We start from the raw sequence: 18,336 nt of genomic DNA on the forward strand, positions 1-18,336 counted from the left end.
TTGCTAATTTTATCTTTATCTTAAAATAAATTTTTTTCAAAGTTCTCACATACCTCTAATCTTAGAATGCCATTCTGTTGAACTGGGAGGTAAGTAACATCAAATCCTTCAGCATTTAAAAAACGACAAGAATCTAGGACACATTTATGTTCCTGCACAAAAATTAATTAAGTATAAATAAATCAAATGCATTAAAGCACTTATCAAGTATTTTGATGTATAATGTTCACACTTAATACAAAAAATAAGATTGAAATTTACTAGTGTAAATTAGCATTATATGGCAGATATAAAAATTATAGATTTAAAAATAAAGGAAAGATAAGCATAAAAATTATATTTCTACATGTACCTACCTAAATGCTGCTTATTTAATAGAAATGATATAGCTAATGAATTTAAAAATTTTAATTATCAGATAACATGAAAGGTTTGTCATATTTGTCTTCCATTATATCTTCAGGCACATCATAGAATTCTGTTTTATTTTTACCATCACTGTTATTCTGATTCATAAATAATCATCTTCCATTCCATCTAGATTATTAGATATCCCATATTTTTAATGACTTTTGAACTTAAATGGGTTTAATTCCATTCTAGGCTTTTATTATCCACTCATACACTATTTCTAGACTGGCAAGATGCAACTGGTCTCCTTCTGTAAATGTTTTTTCACCTTCTAACAAACACATTATCATTTAAAATTTTTATTGATATACACATCTAAAGGCTGAACTAATGGTATTCATATACCTCAAATAACTGTCATGTCTCTATCACATTCTTTCAACAATTTCTTTACATTATTCATTTGATGGGATTGAAAAATATGCACATGCTGCAAATAAAATGCTGATATAAAAGTTTTTTTCTATGACTTGATATAAATAAATATCATGTCTCATAACTTAATATGTGATGCATTATATTACATTAAACTCTTATTATAGTGATTATATATTTTTCCAAAAAATCTGCAAAGAATTCGAAATAAAGTATGACTTTTGGGTTATCATATACAGTCAAAACTAATAGGTAATTTTCATTTATGACTGCCTATGCATCATATGTTCGTATGTGAATTTTAAATGCCGAATCTGAGAAATTTTGAATTAAATCATAACATATTTTTCCACGAAAATCTATTCGCAGCTTCAAGTAAAGTATCACTTGAGTTTTATCAATTTTAATCAAAATCTAATATGCTGTTTCCATTGATATTATATTCTAAACTTGAAAAGTTTTAAATTATATTTTATTACAATATTTCACTATATTATATACTTATACTATTATATATTATACAATTATTTCACTATATTATACATATAATTATTATAATTTTTCTTATAGGCTTAAGTAAAGTATCACTTCTAGTTGCCCATTAAAAACTGCTATGGGTTTTGAATACAGTACCAATTTCAGTTTTCCAATTTTACCCCACATTTAATCAACAGTTTACATGAATGCAGAAAGCTTAAACATGGGAAACAGATATTTTTGAAGTTTGGTATAAGATATAATGGAAGAAAAAATTGCCACACATAGACGGACATATAAAGACATCCTTTTAAAAATAGTAAAAACATGTAGAGACTCATGCTTATTTTCTGAAAACTGAATTTTTGACTGAAAATATTGCTTCCTTTGCCAATGTATATAGGTTGGCAAGTGGTAAAAAAAAAGAAAGAGAGGAAGAAAGGAAAAGAAAATTAGAAATAGTTTATTGTCACTTTTTACTCAATTTCAAGTGTTGCAATATTAGCCATTTTTATATTGCTTTTCCAGTTATATGGTATATGTTTCTAAAAATGATACATTTTTTTCTACTGATGGCAAATTTCAAATTTTAATCCTTCCTCAGTCAAACAAATAAATAAATGATATTTCATTCTAGGCTTTTATTATCCACTCATACACTATTTCTAGACTGGCATGACGCAACTGGTCTCCTTCTGTAAATGTTTTTTCACCTTCTAACATACAGTGGTGGCCAAAATTGTGAACACTTTTGGAAATTTTTATGTTTTTGAAATTTGTATGCTTATAGAAAATATTACGTTTTGCAAAATGCAAACTTGTATATATCATTTTAAAGATAATTTATTACTGAATTCAATACAAAACACAAAATTCAATGATTTGCAATACAAAAAAGTTATATGTACTTTAATATAAATAAAAAACACAGTTATGAAGTGGTTTGTAATGTCTAGCTTTCCTGGCCAATCTCTGTTCTTGTTCTGAGAACCAATCAAATGTTAGTAACTGCCAGTAGAAGCTGATATCATGTTTACACTTGAAACAATTCATTATTTTGCTTTGTTCTGTAGAAGGAGGACCTGTTTCTTATACACTGCAATTACAAGTAGGAATTTTTGTAAAAATTTTTAATATTTAGACAAGAAGCAATGACATCAAATAAAAGAGTAGATTGGACACCTAGAAAGAGGTGTAATATTATTGTCTTACTAGAAAGTTATCTTTCCTATGCTGAAATTGCAAAACAGGTGGGTGGTTCAATGACTACATCTGGAGTCCGAAAGTTTTGTTTACGATATCAGGAGACAAATTAAAATAAAAAACAAAGAAGAAAAAGGCCAGAAAAGGTGCACCACATCTATTGATGACAAAAGAATAAAAGGACTATGTCTCCAATATAGAAAACTGTCATCAGCGGCCATCAGAAGTGATCTGAATGATGCTGGTGTTTCTGTCAGTTCAAGAACAATCAGGAGAAGATTAACAGATGTTGGACTGAGAGGTAGAATTCCATGAAAAAAGCCTTATCTTAATTTTCAGCAACGAAAAAAAAAAAAAAAAAAAAAAAGACTACAGTGGAAAAAGGAACACATTAATTGGACAGATGATCAGTGGTCACAAGTTATATGGAGTGATGAAACTAAGATATCGTTATTCGGTAGTGATGGGTGAAAATATGTAAGACGTAGAATAGGAGAAGAGATACATCCTGACTGCATTCAAGCAAATGTGAAGAACCCAGTTAGTGTTACGATTTGGTCATGCATGTCAGCAAGATGGTATTGGTCGCCTTCATGTCATTGATGGGACACTGAATGCCAGAAAATACATTGACACTATTCTAGAACCAAAATTTCTACCTTCCATCAGAGATCTCTTTCCCAACAATGTTTCGCTTATTTTTCAGCAGGATTCTGCTCCTTGCCACACGGCCAAAATATCGAAATAGGGTTTTGTACAAAGAGCATTAAATTGTTGTCATGGCCAGGAAACAGTCCTGACCTCAATCCTATCGAAAATTTGTGGCACTGCGTGAAAACTTTTGTCCGAATGAGGCACCCATCAAATAAAAGGGAACTAATTGAGGCTATAATTGTTTCCTGGCATCATGTAATAATGAAAGAAGAGCTTAAAACTCTTGCCAGCTCAATGAAACTTCGATGTGAAGCTGTAATAAAAAATAAAGGGTACCCTACTAAGTACTGATAACTCACTGCAATCATCACTATCTAATGTATATCGATAACTATTATCGTTTAACATTTCTTGTATGGCAAATAATTGAATTTTGTGTTCTGTATTGAATTCAGTAATAAATTCTCTTTAAAATGATATATACAAGTTTGCATTTTGTGAAACGTAACGTTTTCTATAAGCATACAAAGTTCAAAAACATAAAAATTTCCAAAAGTGTCCACAATTTTGGCCACCACTGTACAGGTTGTCATTTAAAATTTTTATTGATATACACATCTAAAGGCTGAACTAATGATGTTGATATACCTCAAATAACTGTCATGTCTCTATCACATTCTTTCAACAATTTCTTATGCATTATCCATTTGATGGGATTGAAAAATATGCACGTGCTGCAAATAAAATGCTGTTATAATTTTTTTTTCCCTTTTTTTCCTATTTTTTTTTTTCTATTCTGATGAATTTGCATGAAAAATTAAACAAAAACAGTTGCTATAAATACTTTTGCCCTAAGAAAACAATCATTAGTACAACATCTATTTCTATAAATTTAATAAAGAAATGCATAATATCTCTACATATATTTGTTTTTCTCATTTTCTAACATTACTTTTGTTTTATTTACAGCAAAGTGAAAATATCAGATAATCACTAACTTTTGCCTCAGGAATGAAAGGAAAGAAAGAAATTCATTCACCCCTTTTAGAAGTACTTTAATATTGCTTATATAAATAATTTAACATAAAAAGTGACTAAAAAATTAAACACTCATAAGTATCAGAATACTTCTCAACTTACTATATGTGTGGTTATAATATGTTTCTTCTTTTCTTGATAAAAATGAGCAACCCCTTTGATTGCAATATTATTGCACTCAGTAGCACCACTTGTGAAAATGATATCTTTAGCCTCAGCACCAATCAAGTCAGCAACTTGCTTTAGAAATATAATACATTTATTAAACAAATGTTAAAAGATACATAATATCATATAACTCATTTCATAAACTTATGCATTAACACACACACCGAAAGAACTTGGTCTTAGGGAAAATTTGAAATTTACAAAGGTATACTTCATAATATCTAACAAAAGGTATATTTCATATCTACCATATCTAACAAAAGAACTATTGAATATTCTACCATTTAATATTCTTTCAGATATAAATAAAAAAAAATCTAATATACATAGACACATATGTACATATATATATATGTGTGTATATATATATATATGTATATATATATAATGTTGTATGAACTTAAATCCATTTAGTGCGAATACAAGTTATTATTACTTGCGCAATTGCTGCAAAGTTAGTTAATAATAATTTATTTCCTAAACAGTTATATATATATATACATGCATAGATGAATATATACATCCATACATGCAGGGCTGTGGAGTCGGAATCGGGCAGATTTTGGGGTAAAAGGAGTCGGAGCTGGAGTCGCTAAAAACAGGTCGACTCCTCTAGTTTTTGTTGGAACAGTTTAAATTTGAAATGAAATTAAAATTAATTGAAAAAATTAATGACAAGCTGAGATATTTTTATTTATGAATTATATACATTAATAAATAGTTATTTTCTATTTTATTGACATGTTTATAAATAAATATGAGGGAGGAGGATGGATATGATATTTGCCATTAGTGATTAAAATGATTTAGTTACTTCATTTAGCTACATATCTCACTGGTAAATTTAGGTAAGCAGCAATAGCAGCAAGAACTCCCAAAATTGATGTCATTCTTAGGAAGCGAACAGGAAAAGGAGCAATTATTGATCAAGCAACGTGATAAGGAAGTACACATTTGATCATAAAGAGGTTTCTAGACTTAAGACTTGTTCATTTGCAGTTTTGCAGCTGAAGATGATGGTTCGGTAAAACCATCGAAACTAGTCCTGTGAAAATTTTGTGAATTAACGCTGATTTTTGTTGTTTGACTTCTGAATCAGTATTTATTCGGCGTGTTATTGTGTCTTAATCTTAAGAACTTTTTAGAAGATGTAGATAACCCTAATGTTTCACTAACAGAAAGACTGTGGAATGATCTTGCAGAATTGGAAACTCTTCTTTCTATACCGTATATAGCCACAAAAAAGCTGCAATCTGAAGAATTAACAGGAGGCGGAAATGGAAGAATGGGATGTCTGTCCTTTCTGAAATGGATAGTTTATTGCAGAAGGAATCATTTCCTCAAGAAAAGAGAAACTAGTTTGCTAGACAACGAGATCTTGCTGGGTTCAATATGTGTAGATCTGAAACACCGAATTTTCTTGGATGACGAACAAATTAAAATGGCAAAGAAAGCCACCTATGAACTTTCACTAAGAATGAAATTATTCTCAGAACCATTGGAGAATTCGAAACAGGACAGTCAAACTGCAGACATTGCAACTGAGTCTCTTATCATCCTCTTCCAGTGATGAATTAGATTTTGAGAAATATTTTTAGATAATATTGAAAAGTCTAAGGCAAAGTGAATGAAAATGAAAAACCAAGAGCCTTTAGATATAAAAATGAAAAAACACAAACAAGATTTCTACACGGCCTTTGAAGAAACAGAGAAATATGATTGCACTTGCAAGACACCTCTTTTAGAACTTATAAAAATCTATCATGAAAGAAGTAGCCCTAATAGTAAGTCTTCTTTCTACTCTAGTTAGTGTTATATTTTCAAAATATAATGCTGATTTTTGTTGTTTGACTTCTGAATTAGTATTTGTTTGGCGTGTTATTGTGTTTTAATTAAAGAAGATCTTGCTAAAGCTATACCGTTTCTTAGAAATAACTAATGCCAGTTTTTCCATTTCATAATAAATGCTAATTAATATAAATAATTTGCTATGCCATCAATTTTGTTCTGTAGCATTTATTACTTCTTTTACATTAAAAAAATAAGCTGCAACCCATGTATATACAGGGTGTTTCATAGATCATGGGACAAACTTTGAGGGGTTGTAGAGCATACTTAACATGCATTTTTTTATAAGAATGTAGGGTCTAAAGTGACGGGTTAAGGCAGGAATGCAAAAGAATAACATGAGAGGAAAATGTGTTTATGTACAAAATCAACGCCAAGATCTTCTTTGTAGCAATACAGTATTCACAATAAATGTTCAAAATTACGACCACCAGCTGTAATACATGCTTGATAACGTCGCAGAAGGGATTGACAAACATTTTGAAAAACGAGAGGCATTTCGCGCATGCTTGCAGCCGCAAAGGATAGTCGTGCAACGAGGTCTTCCAGTGAGTCAACAGGAGTCTCATAAATGATGCTCTTCAGATGGCCTCATAAAAAAATCCAAGCTGGATAAATCTGGCGAACAGGGTGGCCATCGAACGGGCCCACCATGGCCAATCCATTAGCCCGGAAATGTCCCATCCAAGTAATTGCAGATCCGCACGTGGTTATGGGCTGGTGCACCATCATGCTGGAACCACATGTGATCACGAACGACAGCTGGAACATCCTGCAGCAATTCTTGCAGAAAAATATGATAACATAAGCCATTTTTACGTGCAGATAAGAGGTATGGGCCTATGAGGTAGTTGTTAACAATACCCACCCCCACATTCACAGAGAAGCGGGCTTGGAATGCATGTGGACATGTGCCATGTGGATTATGAGTTGCCCACACGTGCATGTTGTGGCTATTGAAGGTACTGTCCTGTGAGAAAGTTGCCTCGTCTGCGAATAGCACATCTGATGGGAAATCGGCCTACGCTGCACACTGCTGCAAGAACCAATGACAGAAATGAACTCCAAGAGGGTAATCTATTTCTTGCAAGGCTTGGACTCTCTGCAAATGGTATGGGTGCAAACCATTTTCATGCAATACTCTCCAAACAGTGGAATGACTCAGCTGCAGACGACATGCAACAGCTCTTGTGATTGTCTGAGGTGATTCATGCACAATGTTCAAGATGGATTCTTCAATGCGAGGTTGTCATGCACTTCTTCTACTCCTAGTGCCAGAGGTGGCTTCAAATGACTCGTTTTCACACAGAGATCGATGCAACCTCTCAAACATTGTGTGCTTCAGCATACGCCTGTTCGGAAACCGTTCCTGGTACAACCATAGCGCTGCTCTGCCGTTCCCATTAGCAGCACCATACATGAGACGCATGTCAGCTTTCTTTCCCTGTGCGTAAACTCGCCCATCGAGCTGGATTCAGATTTGTGAATGATCCTCTGATGCATCAGATCGTGGTTTGTCCGGCTCCCTATTGCCCTCTACCACTGCATTTCCAGCCAATCACAGCTGTAGTTCCTATTACTACAGGTTCAAGAACAAGAAAGATATGTGTTCCCTTTTTTGCACATTTATTGTGAATACTGTATTGCTATAAAGAAGCACCTTGCATTGATTTTGTACATAAACACATTTTTCTCTAATGTAGTTTTTTTGCGTTCCTGCCTTAACCCGTCAATTTAGACCCTACATTCCTATACAAAAAATGCATGTTTTAGTACACTCCACCACCCCTCCAAGTTTGTCCCATGATCTATGAAACACCCTGTCTGTTTACATATATATATGAAGGAGTCGGAGTCTTTAAACTTCCAGGAGTCGGAGTTGGTCATTTTCCCCACCGACTTCACAGCCCTGCATACATGCATATATACACACATTTCTGGGCCCTGTCTCGATAACAGAACAGAACCCACCTTTCTATTATTCTGCAATCAATTTATTAAAATACCTGATTGTAAGACCCTGCCAAATTTTAGAACAAAAAATAAAAACCCCACCCAAGAAAAAAGAAACAGACAGTTTTATTTTCAAATAGATATAGTAATTAGATAATATTCAAATCATCATAATAAAGAGATCTGTTAATACATAGCTATGCACAAATTACAAAAGCAAAATATTTGTCTGATGTCAGCACTGATAGTACTATGAACAAATGCAATACTTTTAATACAGGTTTAGTTCCTATTTCATGTAAAACATTCTGATACGTATATCCTCCACTTTTAACAAATAAACACTGCTGCCAAACAGTGATTTAGAGCCTCTGCATATAATAAAAGGAAGAGTCTGTTTGTGTGTGTGTCTTTCGTTCCTGCTGCGCATAAGCTAATAGACTAAGGGCTACGAAATTTGGTACATAGGTTCATCTAGACAAGAGCCATGACAACTCAAAACGATTTTTTCAAAATTTTAATGAGTTTTTTATCTTATGTATTTTTTTTTAATGAAATCCATAATTCTATCTCATTATATCAGCAACAATGGCATTCGATAATTCTGTGCAATTTTAAAATTTAATATTTCTTTGGATACTGGCCGCTTGTCGAGAGAAAAGTGATAAAATTGCATCAATTTATATTTATGTTTTCAGATTTTTTTCCTAAAAGATTCTTGAAAATTTTTTTTCTAGAAGTTTCTTGAAAGTATCCTCAGCCACCAAGAAGAAAGAAATGTTTGCATGCAAGACAAGCAAATGATAGAGAACATGGAGAATCATCCCAAGCAAATAAAACATTCGAAGAAAGAGAATTGAGATGCATAGGGATAGGACTTTTAGAACAACAGCAAGGACAAGGGACCTCAAAGAAAGAAACATAAGTCAAGAAAATAATAGGAGAGCCAGATGAAGGCTGGTCGCATAGTGGCTAGTAATAGATAATTGAGTCATCATACCATTCTCATTAGATCTTTACCTTAGTTTTATAAAATCCCAATTAATTCTGAGTAAGCCAGTTTATTTTTTTTTTAAACAAGGATATAAGCTAACTACTTTTACTTCTAAAGCCAGATTGATTAGCTTATGTTTTCAGCTCATATTCATTCATGTTTTTTTTATTTTTTTTTTATAAATTTTATTTTATTTTATTTTTATTTTTATTTTTAAATGCTATATTTGTGACTTGAAGCTGTTCATTATCTGTTTCTCAAATATTCAGAATGATCAGTTGAAGTTTAACAAGATCTCAGCCAACCATCAGGGTTAATAAAAAAGTACACAGTACCTAAATTCTTTCAAATATTATTACTCCTTGGTATAAAAGTCAACACAAACAAGACAGTTCAGGGTTGGTGAATAGCAGTTTAAAAGTAGTTGGCACACTGTGCTGCAGCTTTATAAGAGTAGTCAAGGAGTTAGTTTCCTGTCCCCCAAACAAGAAAGATATGAGTTACCTAATTTTATTAATATTATCATCATCAAGGAACACTGCATTCAGAATGAAGTACAAATGGTATGCGGGTAGATTCATGTGTACAATTCATGAAAAGCTACAATCCCACTGTGGTTTGTAAAAGCAGCACAAGATGAAAGTAAAATTTCATGTAGTCCCTTTTACATAAGATTAAGTTCATCTGCACAAAATTGGTAAAAACATAACATGTCAAATCAGGCTATGCAGTATTAATGTTCCAGGGTTCACTAGTAAAACAAGAGTTTCAGTAATGATCCTAAAGAAATGTCTTATTTGATGATATAATGATACTCATATTGGCTTAAGTGTTTAGTATAAAAGTGGTTTGATAGAATAGAAATAGGAATATGAAGGGAGGAATATAAAAAGGCCACATTCTTACCAGCTGTTATCCTTAAAACTCAATATAATGTCGTACAATTATTCATATCAAAGAATAGATTTAAAATACGAATACTAAAAAAATAAACAATACATAGGTTTTTTTCCCCTTCTTCTTCTTACCTGAGATTAATTATTAAAAATATCTCGTTTTGAAAAAAATTCACATAGTGTAAGAACATGTATTTTACAAACCAATTTGCTGCAGTTTGCACAAGATACAGAGGTTTTGCGATCCTCTTTTCTGAGGCATATATCACAGCATCCTAAAGTCTTTATTTGGAATTTCTGAAATTGAAGGTCTGCTGCATCTTCTATTCCTGCCAACCTTTTAACACTAGTTTTGAGTTCTTTCGAAAGAGATGGAATTGCAGCCCTTTTTAGGAGATGTTCTTTCACAAGCTCTAATGCTAAATCTTTGAGAAAAGCTCTTTGGTTCATATTTGCTTGGTCGTTATTTGATCGATGAATAATAAAAGCATTTATACTTGCAATGTTCAATAGTCCGAAAAATACTGTTAGAGGCCAATGGTGGCATTTTCCTGAAACAGCCTAAGTTCCACATAACTCATCAACAGTATCAGCACCACCTTTAGTTGTTAAAGTATCCTAGACTAAACAGTTGTTAAAAGTTATCCTTTCGGGCTTGAGCTGTTTTTTTTTGACAACGGATCGATTTGATTATATTCATGGATGATAGAACAAGAACCGATTTACTCTTTTTTTTTTGTGGAACATATGATGTAAGAGTTAATTCTTTAGCTCTAAACCCAAAAAGTGAAGAATACAGAGGCCTATTTTTATGGCAGAAATTCTTGTGGAATTTTCACGCTCATCTTTTGTTCCTTTGGCCAACACATGTCAATTTGTGCTTTTCAATAATTCATTGGCCAAAGGAATGCTCATGTACTAATTGTCCATAGTTATATTTCTTTCTGTACCACTTATGAGTGCAATAAGTCTTTGTACAACATTCAATGCCGCATTTGATTATCTATATGGTCCGACAGGCTGCTGACCTGCATAAATTTTTAAGTTGTATTTGTAAAATGTACAAGAATCACACCAAGCAAAAATTTTTATTCCATACCTTGCAGGCATAACATTTTATATATTGTCTGAATTGACACCTTCCTCGAAAAAAATTCTTTTCAATTTCTGCTTGCATAAATTTTAAAAATGTTAAAATAAATGTACGTTTCGGAGTATTTTCCATTCAGAAGATTTTATTTCTTTGGGTAATAATAATATTCTTTAAAGGGCTTTAATTTTTCGTCTATAGTTCAATATTTAGATAAAGAGTACATTTTTTGTATGTTTATGATAAATTTTTCAAGAAAATTTCTAATAGGTGCAAGTCTATCCATCACCTTTCGCTGTTCTCATGGATTTATGTCATCAAACCTAATACACCTCAACAGGAAGTGAAATCGGTTTGCTAGACATTGTTATTTGAAAAATAATTATTCTACTTCCGTCAGGTGATCACAAATCTTTTGCATTTAGATGTGCTACTACTCTCAGCACTCCAACATAGTAAAATAGGCCAAACAATGCCATCAATTCAGCTATGTTTGTCTTTTGTGCATCATGTTCTCTGGAGAATTTGCTTGTTATTGATGAAATGTAAATATTTGGTGATTTCACCAAATCTTTCATTATTTCATCATCAAAAATTTGCAATAAACACTCAACTGGGACTTCAAATTTCTAAAGCTTTTTTTGACACCAAGTAAATGTTTCACTATATTGTGTGGACATGTCCAAACGTCTTTCAAGGGTAATTTTTTACTTTACTTCGTTCTGTCTTTTCCTCTTAAAAATCATCTGATGTCAAAGAGTGCTCCCTAAATCATGTGAATCATGAGACTGCATGATTTAGAATACATGATTTATGATAGTGTGTACAGATTCAGTTTAGTACACACTTTCAGAAATATTATCGCACACAGAATTGGGATCTTCAATTTCGCTATCAGTTTCAACATTAGCAAGAAGATCCTGCAGTCGTTGCTGTTCTCGCTCGTACGCACTCATCTCAATGAATGTCTCTCTAGAAGTGAAAAGTTAGCACATGCTCGGGGTAGCTACAATCTCATTTCACATTCCTCCTGCAAAAACACAAAATCCCAAGGGCACAAGAAAAATTCCTCTGGACAACCCCCTTCTTAATCTTGACCTTAAAAGGTACAAGAAGTCCTATAAAGGTCACATATGACTTTCCCTTATTTTCTAAGAAAAGACTACACATGGGGTAGATTTTATCCCAGCGCATGTGCTGATGAGTTAAATTGAGAGCAATAATATAATGAAGAATATTATTATTACCCAAAGAAATAAAATCTTCTGAATGGAAAATACTCCGAAACGTACATTTATTTTAACATTTTTAAAATTTATGCAAGCAGAAATTGAAAAGAATTTTTTTTTTAATTATTATGAACCCCTATAAAACTTTTATTCTGTAATTTTTGCTGCAATCAATACATTAATTTCAATCATATAAGACCACTAACTTTTCGTGCTTTCTCAACAGCTGCTTCACTTTCCCATCCATAAGAATGAGTCCTAGAATGAGGATTTCCATAACTTTCAACAAAATATGGTAGCATTGCATCCAAAACTCTTGGATCCTATATTAAACACATAAAATGAAAATTTAGAAAAAATCAAGAATCCATTAATTTTGAATACTGATAATGAGGACTGATGAGTTGTTATTTTTAACAACTTTGCTATACACATTTGAAAACAGATGATGTATGATAACAATGATCAAAGTATTAAAAAATGATTCACATGTAAAGACAACTATTTATAAAAACAATACAAAAGAGATAATAAAATAATTATGAAATTAAAATTATATTAATCAAAGTTCATTTTCTGAAAAAAGTTTTTGTGCTCTCAGTTTAAAGCAATATATTATCAATTTATGTTTGCTACAAAAGTGATTTACATTAATTATGGTGTAATAATGTGTAAATACATCTCATATTGTGATGAAACTTCACTTTTAATGTTTAGATATTACTAAATCAAATATAAAATTTAATGACTCAACAGACAAAGCCATAATGCTAGCCATATACAAAAACTAAAGATGTGATCAAGATCAATAATAAAAAATGCAATTAAAAAAAGGTTTTTGTAAAATATACAAGCTTTTACTTAAAATGGATATGGTAATTAATGTACTAAAAAGAGAAAAATATTTTATCATGAAATTAAATGGGAAAATAGATTAAAAAATTTTATTTACAGACTTCATCTACAGTTTTATATCATGATCAATTAAAGTGTGAGGCCTCTTGATAAATTAAAAAAGGTAGTATCTTATACATTTGACAATGTAATTAAATTAACATATTTTATTATTTAGGCATGCCACGCTTTTATTGTTCATGATGTAAAATTAATGGGAATTCTGTAAATAGAATTATTTAATCTGTTATTTCCATTAAACTATATATCAGGGTTCGTACACATTTCTGCACACAGAAATTAAGTACTTTTAAAGACCTTTAACAAACAAACAAACAAAAAAATACTAAGGACCTATTGGCAAATGGAAGCTGAATAAATTCAGTTAAAGATATTACCTATGCCTGAACTTCACTTTTGTAATACCATCCTAAGAATAAAATAGTAGGTAGGATGCATTATTATTAAACAAAATTGAGAATAAATTCAACTTTAAACCAACATTTATCAAGTAGCATTGAATATTTTACACTTTTTTGTGCTTTAGTGGGACATATTTGAAAGAGGATTAGTGACATTTTATTTATGTTTTACTAACAGTTAGCTTCATACTGACTTTTTCTTTTGTCTCATTTTGTCACAAATGTCCTCAGCCTAGAGGTTTAGCAAATAGTAGGTAGATTTTATGTCAAATGGCAGAGGTTAAAATGAGAAGTAAAATCATAATCAGTATGATTCGTAACAGAAGATTGGCTGTACCCACCGCTGCTGCTTTCCTAGAGAGATCAGACCAAACCTGAAAGCCTGATGTCTGTATGGTTTGCAAGGCTTGAAAGTTAGTTGTGCTCTGTCTGTCGGAAGCAGATAGTGCCGTAGCTTCGTGTAGAGCTCCTGAGGTTCTAATCCAGTTAATATACTTTAAGGTACCAAAAAGCCACTAAAGCACCATAGGTGACAAGTTGTTTTGTATTATGAAAAGAATAAGTATTTTTATTAGGGAAAGAATAAGTTTTAGATATTTTCACTTTTGTGCTGTATCTTATAATGAATATTAATGAAAGGTAATATATCACTTTAATATGCAGAGGTAATTTCAGCAGTTGGTTACCAATAATTAAATTAGGTAGTTAGATACTCTTAGTTATTATAAATTTAAATGGCCATTATAAAATTTTATTTATTTTTTTAAAATGTTTGTTAAAAAAGCACTATTAAAATCACAATCTAATAACATTTCACAGTTTAAAACATAAGTAAAATATGGCATTGATTCTTAAACAATATTAGGATAATTACGCATTAAAATGCACAAAACATTTGTGTTTTGTATCAACACACAATAAAATATTTATGCGTCTTTTTAATTAGAAGCTTTCTCAGACATTTTAGCTAATTTATATCAATTTCCTTCTCCTTAAGCATATTTCCTAACAATTAGAAATTGATAACAATGTTCACATTAGTTTTTGCATGCTTTATCTCATAACTGTCAATCTCTCGACAATGTACCTATGAGGTTTTGCATGATCTGGTGAAAGTTAAATAGTCCAAAACCCCTGACAGACACGAAGCAAATTATTGCTATGTCTGAAAGTAACTATAAAGTCAGATAAAGGCTTAAATAAACCTTTTATTTAAATATAACATAAAGGCACATTCCTATGATAACAAAATAAACTGTTTGTGGTGATGCAGTAAAACAGAAACAGTCAAATTCAGACTAAAATGTGGACTAGCAGTCAATTTAATTTTAAGCTAAGCTAGCTCATTAACTCTATCGTCATAACAAATTCAAATGCAATGATAGCACAAAGATGAATAATTGCAAATTATTAGAGCTGGCAGGAACTAATGCAGAGTGCAGTGCCAAAGACAAAAACACACACTGTTTTACAAACCAAAAACCTCAGTTTAGGAACTATCTAACTGATTTTGCATTCTGGTGAGGAAAAAGAAAAGGAGAGTTACAGTAATGACTGAAATTATAAATAACTGATTAATCTATATAATAATGACTGTACATATCTTTGAAGAATAATTTTCTTTCTTTTTATGTATTCAGTTCCTTTCTTCAATATATTTCCTCTTCATTTTAGAATTTTTGGACTTAATTAAAGATGTCTGTTATTCTAAAAACTAAATGCACAGAAAAAGCTGCTAATTTTATTTCTTTAGTAATATAAGCATTCAGAATAAATATGAAATGATACATGGCAAGGCCCAGTTGTGGAGCCAATGTGGCCGAATTTTTAGAATTTAGTGTCCCACTGAGCAAAAAATCTAGAAATAGCAAAACCTTTAGAATTTAGGACAGGTACTGGGAGCAAAATATAGGAAGGCACTAGGTAGCAGAGCTTAGTATTCACAGATATTGCATCAGGTGGGAAAATGCCTCGTGCCAGCCCTGCGTATGATGAGTTGAGATATATAAGATGAATCTTTTAAATTGTCAGTTTTCAATTTCTTTATAAATAGAAAAATTCTTTTCCATAGATGTCCAACCATGTGATAAGATTACAAGCATTTTTGACATTTTTCATGCATTTGTCAAGTGAAAGGTAGAGAAAATAGAAGAAAGAAAAACATGTTAAAGACTTCTAGTATCAGAAGTAAAACATTCAAATATTATGTTTCCATTGTTCTTCTAAAAACTCTAAAAAAAAATCACCACAAACTTTCTGTAAAATACACCCATTATGTGTTAATACCATGAAGACATTTTTTATTTTGCCATACTTTTCTGGAATGTTTTAGAATCTTAGGTATATAAATCTTGCCTTCAAATCCTTCTAAACTTTCCAAGTGCCAATGCCTATAATCCGAAAGAAAAATTACCTCTATCAATCCTGTAATAGTGAAATGCCAGAAATATTTTGAGGGAGGGAAGAGGAAAAATGTGCAAAATCATTTTATACAGAAAAATGATGTCTTTTTTGAGACAACTGCATGTGAAAATCTCTAACCATGAAAAAATTAAAAGAAGACATTTTTAATTAATTACATAGCTATTTTGCTTTTGCTAAGAATTATTTCATAAATTGTGCTTTAATACCTTGTTTATGTTTCACATTCAAAATATTGCATAGTAAATCGCCACAATGAAAAGTAATTATTGTAACAAAAAATTAAAATATTTCATTTTAATGCTATTCCTTAAATATAATTTCAATATGTTATCATTATTTTAATGATTTTCAATGTTCAAATGTTTTAAAAAAATTTGTCAAAAATTCCCAGATCTCCAGAAATAATTTTTAAATAAATAATAATAATCTTGAAATTGCTAAATTTAGAACCACTTAATAAAACAATTCACATCCCCAAAAGCAGAAAGTTGTTTAAGAGCTCTTCATTAGAAAAATGAAATAAATTAGAAATGCTTATGTTTCATATTTTGTCCAGAAACTTAAGTATCCCAACAGAAACTGTTCCTACTGTTGTGATTAGCATGTGGGGTTTCTTTTTCTTGTATCGAATCGTAATGCCACAGTAAAATTGTCAGTTATGAAAAGAAAATATATTTTATCACAAAACCACCTTTTTGCCTAGAAGTAGACAGTATAGGAATGCACACTCCATTGAGTTAATCCCTGCAATTCTCTGATGTTTTTTCAAATTAAAACAGGTTGACGTGTACACGGTGAGCAGCACCAGCTCCAGAAAAAAGAGCATTCTGCAATTCTCTTATTTTTTTTTTAAAGTTAAAACAGATTGCTGTGCACATGGACAGAAGGGCAGGAAAAAAGAAAGTTAAGTATTTAATGGACGTTTATCGTGTTTTTAATTTAGATAACATGTTACTCATTCATGTAATTTTGAGTGTTCATATGTTGTATGGATGTTTGTTTTTAGCAATTTTTAGTGTTTTATGATTGATTGTGGATATTTCTTGTGTTAATTCCATTAATTCATTTTTGTCTACTGTGATTTTCAATGTGCTGTCATATTTTAAAATGGCTACTGATTTTCACATGTTAGGCTGGTGAAAAATTCGTCACAAACAATTGCCCATTTTACGGGAGGGTTGGATGGATAATGCTAGGGTACTCACATAATTTATTATACAATACATTACTATTATTCTTCCCATGTAAACAGCAATTTGTTTTTGCTTAAAAATCAGAAAAATGCACAAATTCGATGTCACATACATTACATGTTATATATATTATATTAAATGACACATTATTGTTTTTACTTGCATTACATTTTGTCAATTTTAGTGACTAGCTTTCTAATTTTGACGATTGTTGATGGTTTTAACAAGGAGTACTCTTTCCCTGAACCATCAAAGTTTTGAATACAATAAAATAAATCAACAATTTTGATCATAAATTCACCACAACTAAGATGGATCATTTTCTCTAAGATGACCATCTCCACAGAAAATTGTATTAAAATGGAACATGGGTGGTTGTTTTAGGGTGTGCTCAAATCATTTTTATATGGTTTCATAATTTACTTTTTTTTTAAAAAGCAAGTAATGAAAAAGATTTGAAAATTTTTAAATGTTAATAAAATGACACTTAACATTCTTTCATTTCAAATATCATATAAAACATAACCATAAGCTGCTAACTGGAAACACTTTAAGGAATACATACAATAGGAGTTGTGGCTTGGACATCTAAATATAGAGGCTTTAGTTTCACTGGATGAGGTGCTTGTGGTGGTTTTATCTTTATGTATTCCCGACGGTATTCAGCTGGTTCAGACTGCACTGATATCATAAACAAAACAGATTATAATAATATGCAAACAACTAAATATAATAAAATTCTAATAATGCTAAGCAACTGAACAAATACTGCAGTTACAATAAATTAAATTCAGGAAATACAATGCTACGTCTGAAAAACACATACATGTATGAAATAATTATTCATTACTTTACATTTATATATTAGACTGAAAATTCAACATACACATAATTAAAAGTTTACGCTCTAAACTCAATATTCACTTTGGTTCATACAACTTAATAATCTTTAAATTACAGAACTTGAAAATAAACCAATGGCACTCGCAGGAATTTGCAATTTTAGGTTTAAAAATTTTATTACTGATATACACATAGCCAACAAAAGGATTAATATATTGTGTTCA

General features: G+C 31.2%; 1 protein-coding gene across 2 annotated transcripts in view; it reads right to left on the reverse strand.

Moving 5' to 3' along the window:
- Positions 1–18,336, reverse strand: part of Nfs1 (Nfs1 cysteine desulfurase) — a 45,120-nt gene that overhangs the window by 19,037 nt on the left and 7,747 nt on the right. For both annotated transcript variants that reach the window (XR_015040237.1, XM_085813090.1), the window contains 4 exons: positions 17,835–17,950; positions 12,543–12,659; positions 4,261–4,398; positions 54–152 (listed from right to left, as the gene is read on the reverse strand). Coding sequence is in view for 1 of the 2 variants with exons in the window: in XM_085813090.1 (XP_085669216.1) it covers positions 54–152; positions 4,261–4,398; positions 12,543–12,659; positions 17,835–17,950 (470 nt within the window). In the remaining variant the exon portion in view is untranslated. The remainder of the gene's footprint in view (positions 1–53; positions 153–4,260; positions 4,399–12,542; positions 12,660–17,834; positions 17,951–18,336) is intronic.

Source organism: Stegodyphus dumicola, chromosome 3 (genome assembly GCF_044657685.1).
Source record: "Stegodyphus dumicola isolate Sdum_Otavi_A_Nest chromosome 3, ASM4465768v1".
Taxonomy (NCBI): domain Eukaryota; kingdom Metazoa; phylum Arthropoda; class Arachnida; order Araneae; family Eresidae; genus Stegodyphus; species Stegodyphus dumicola.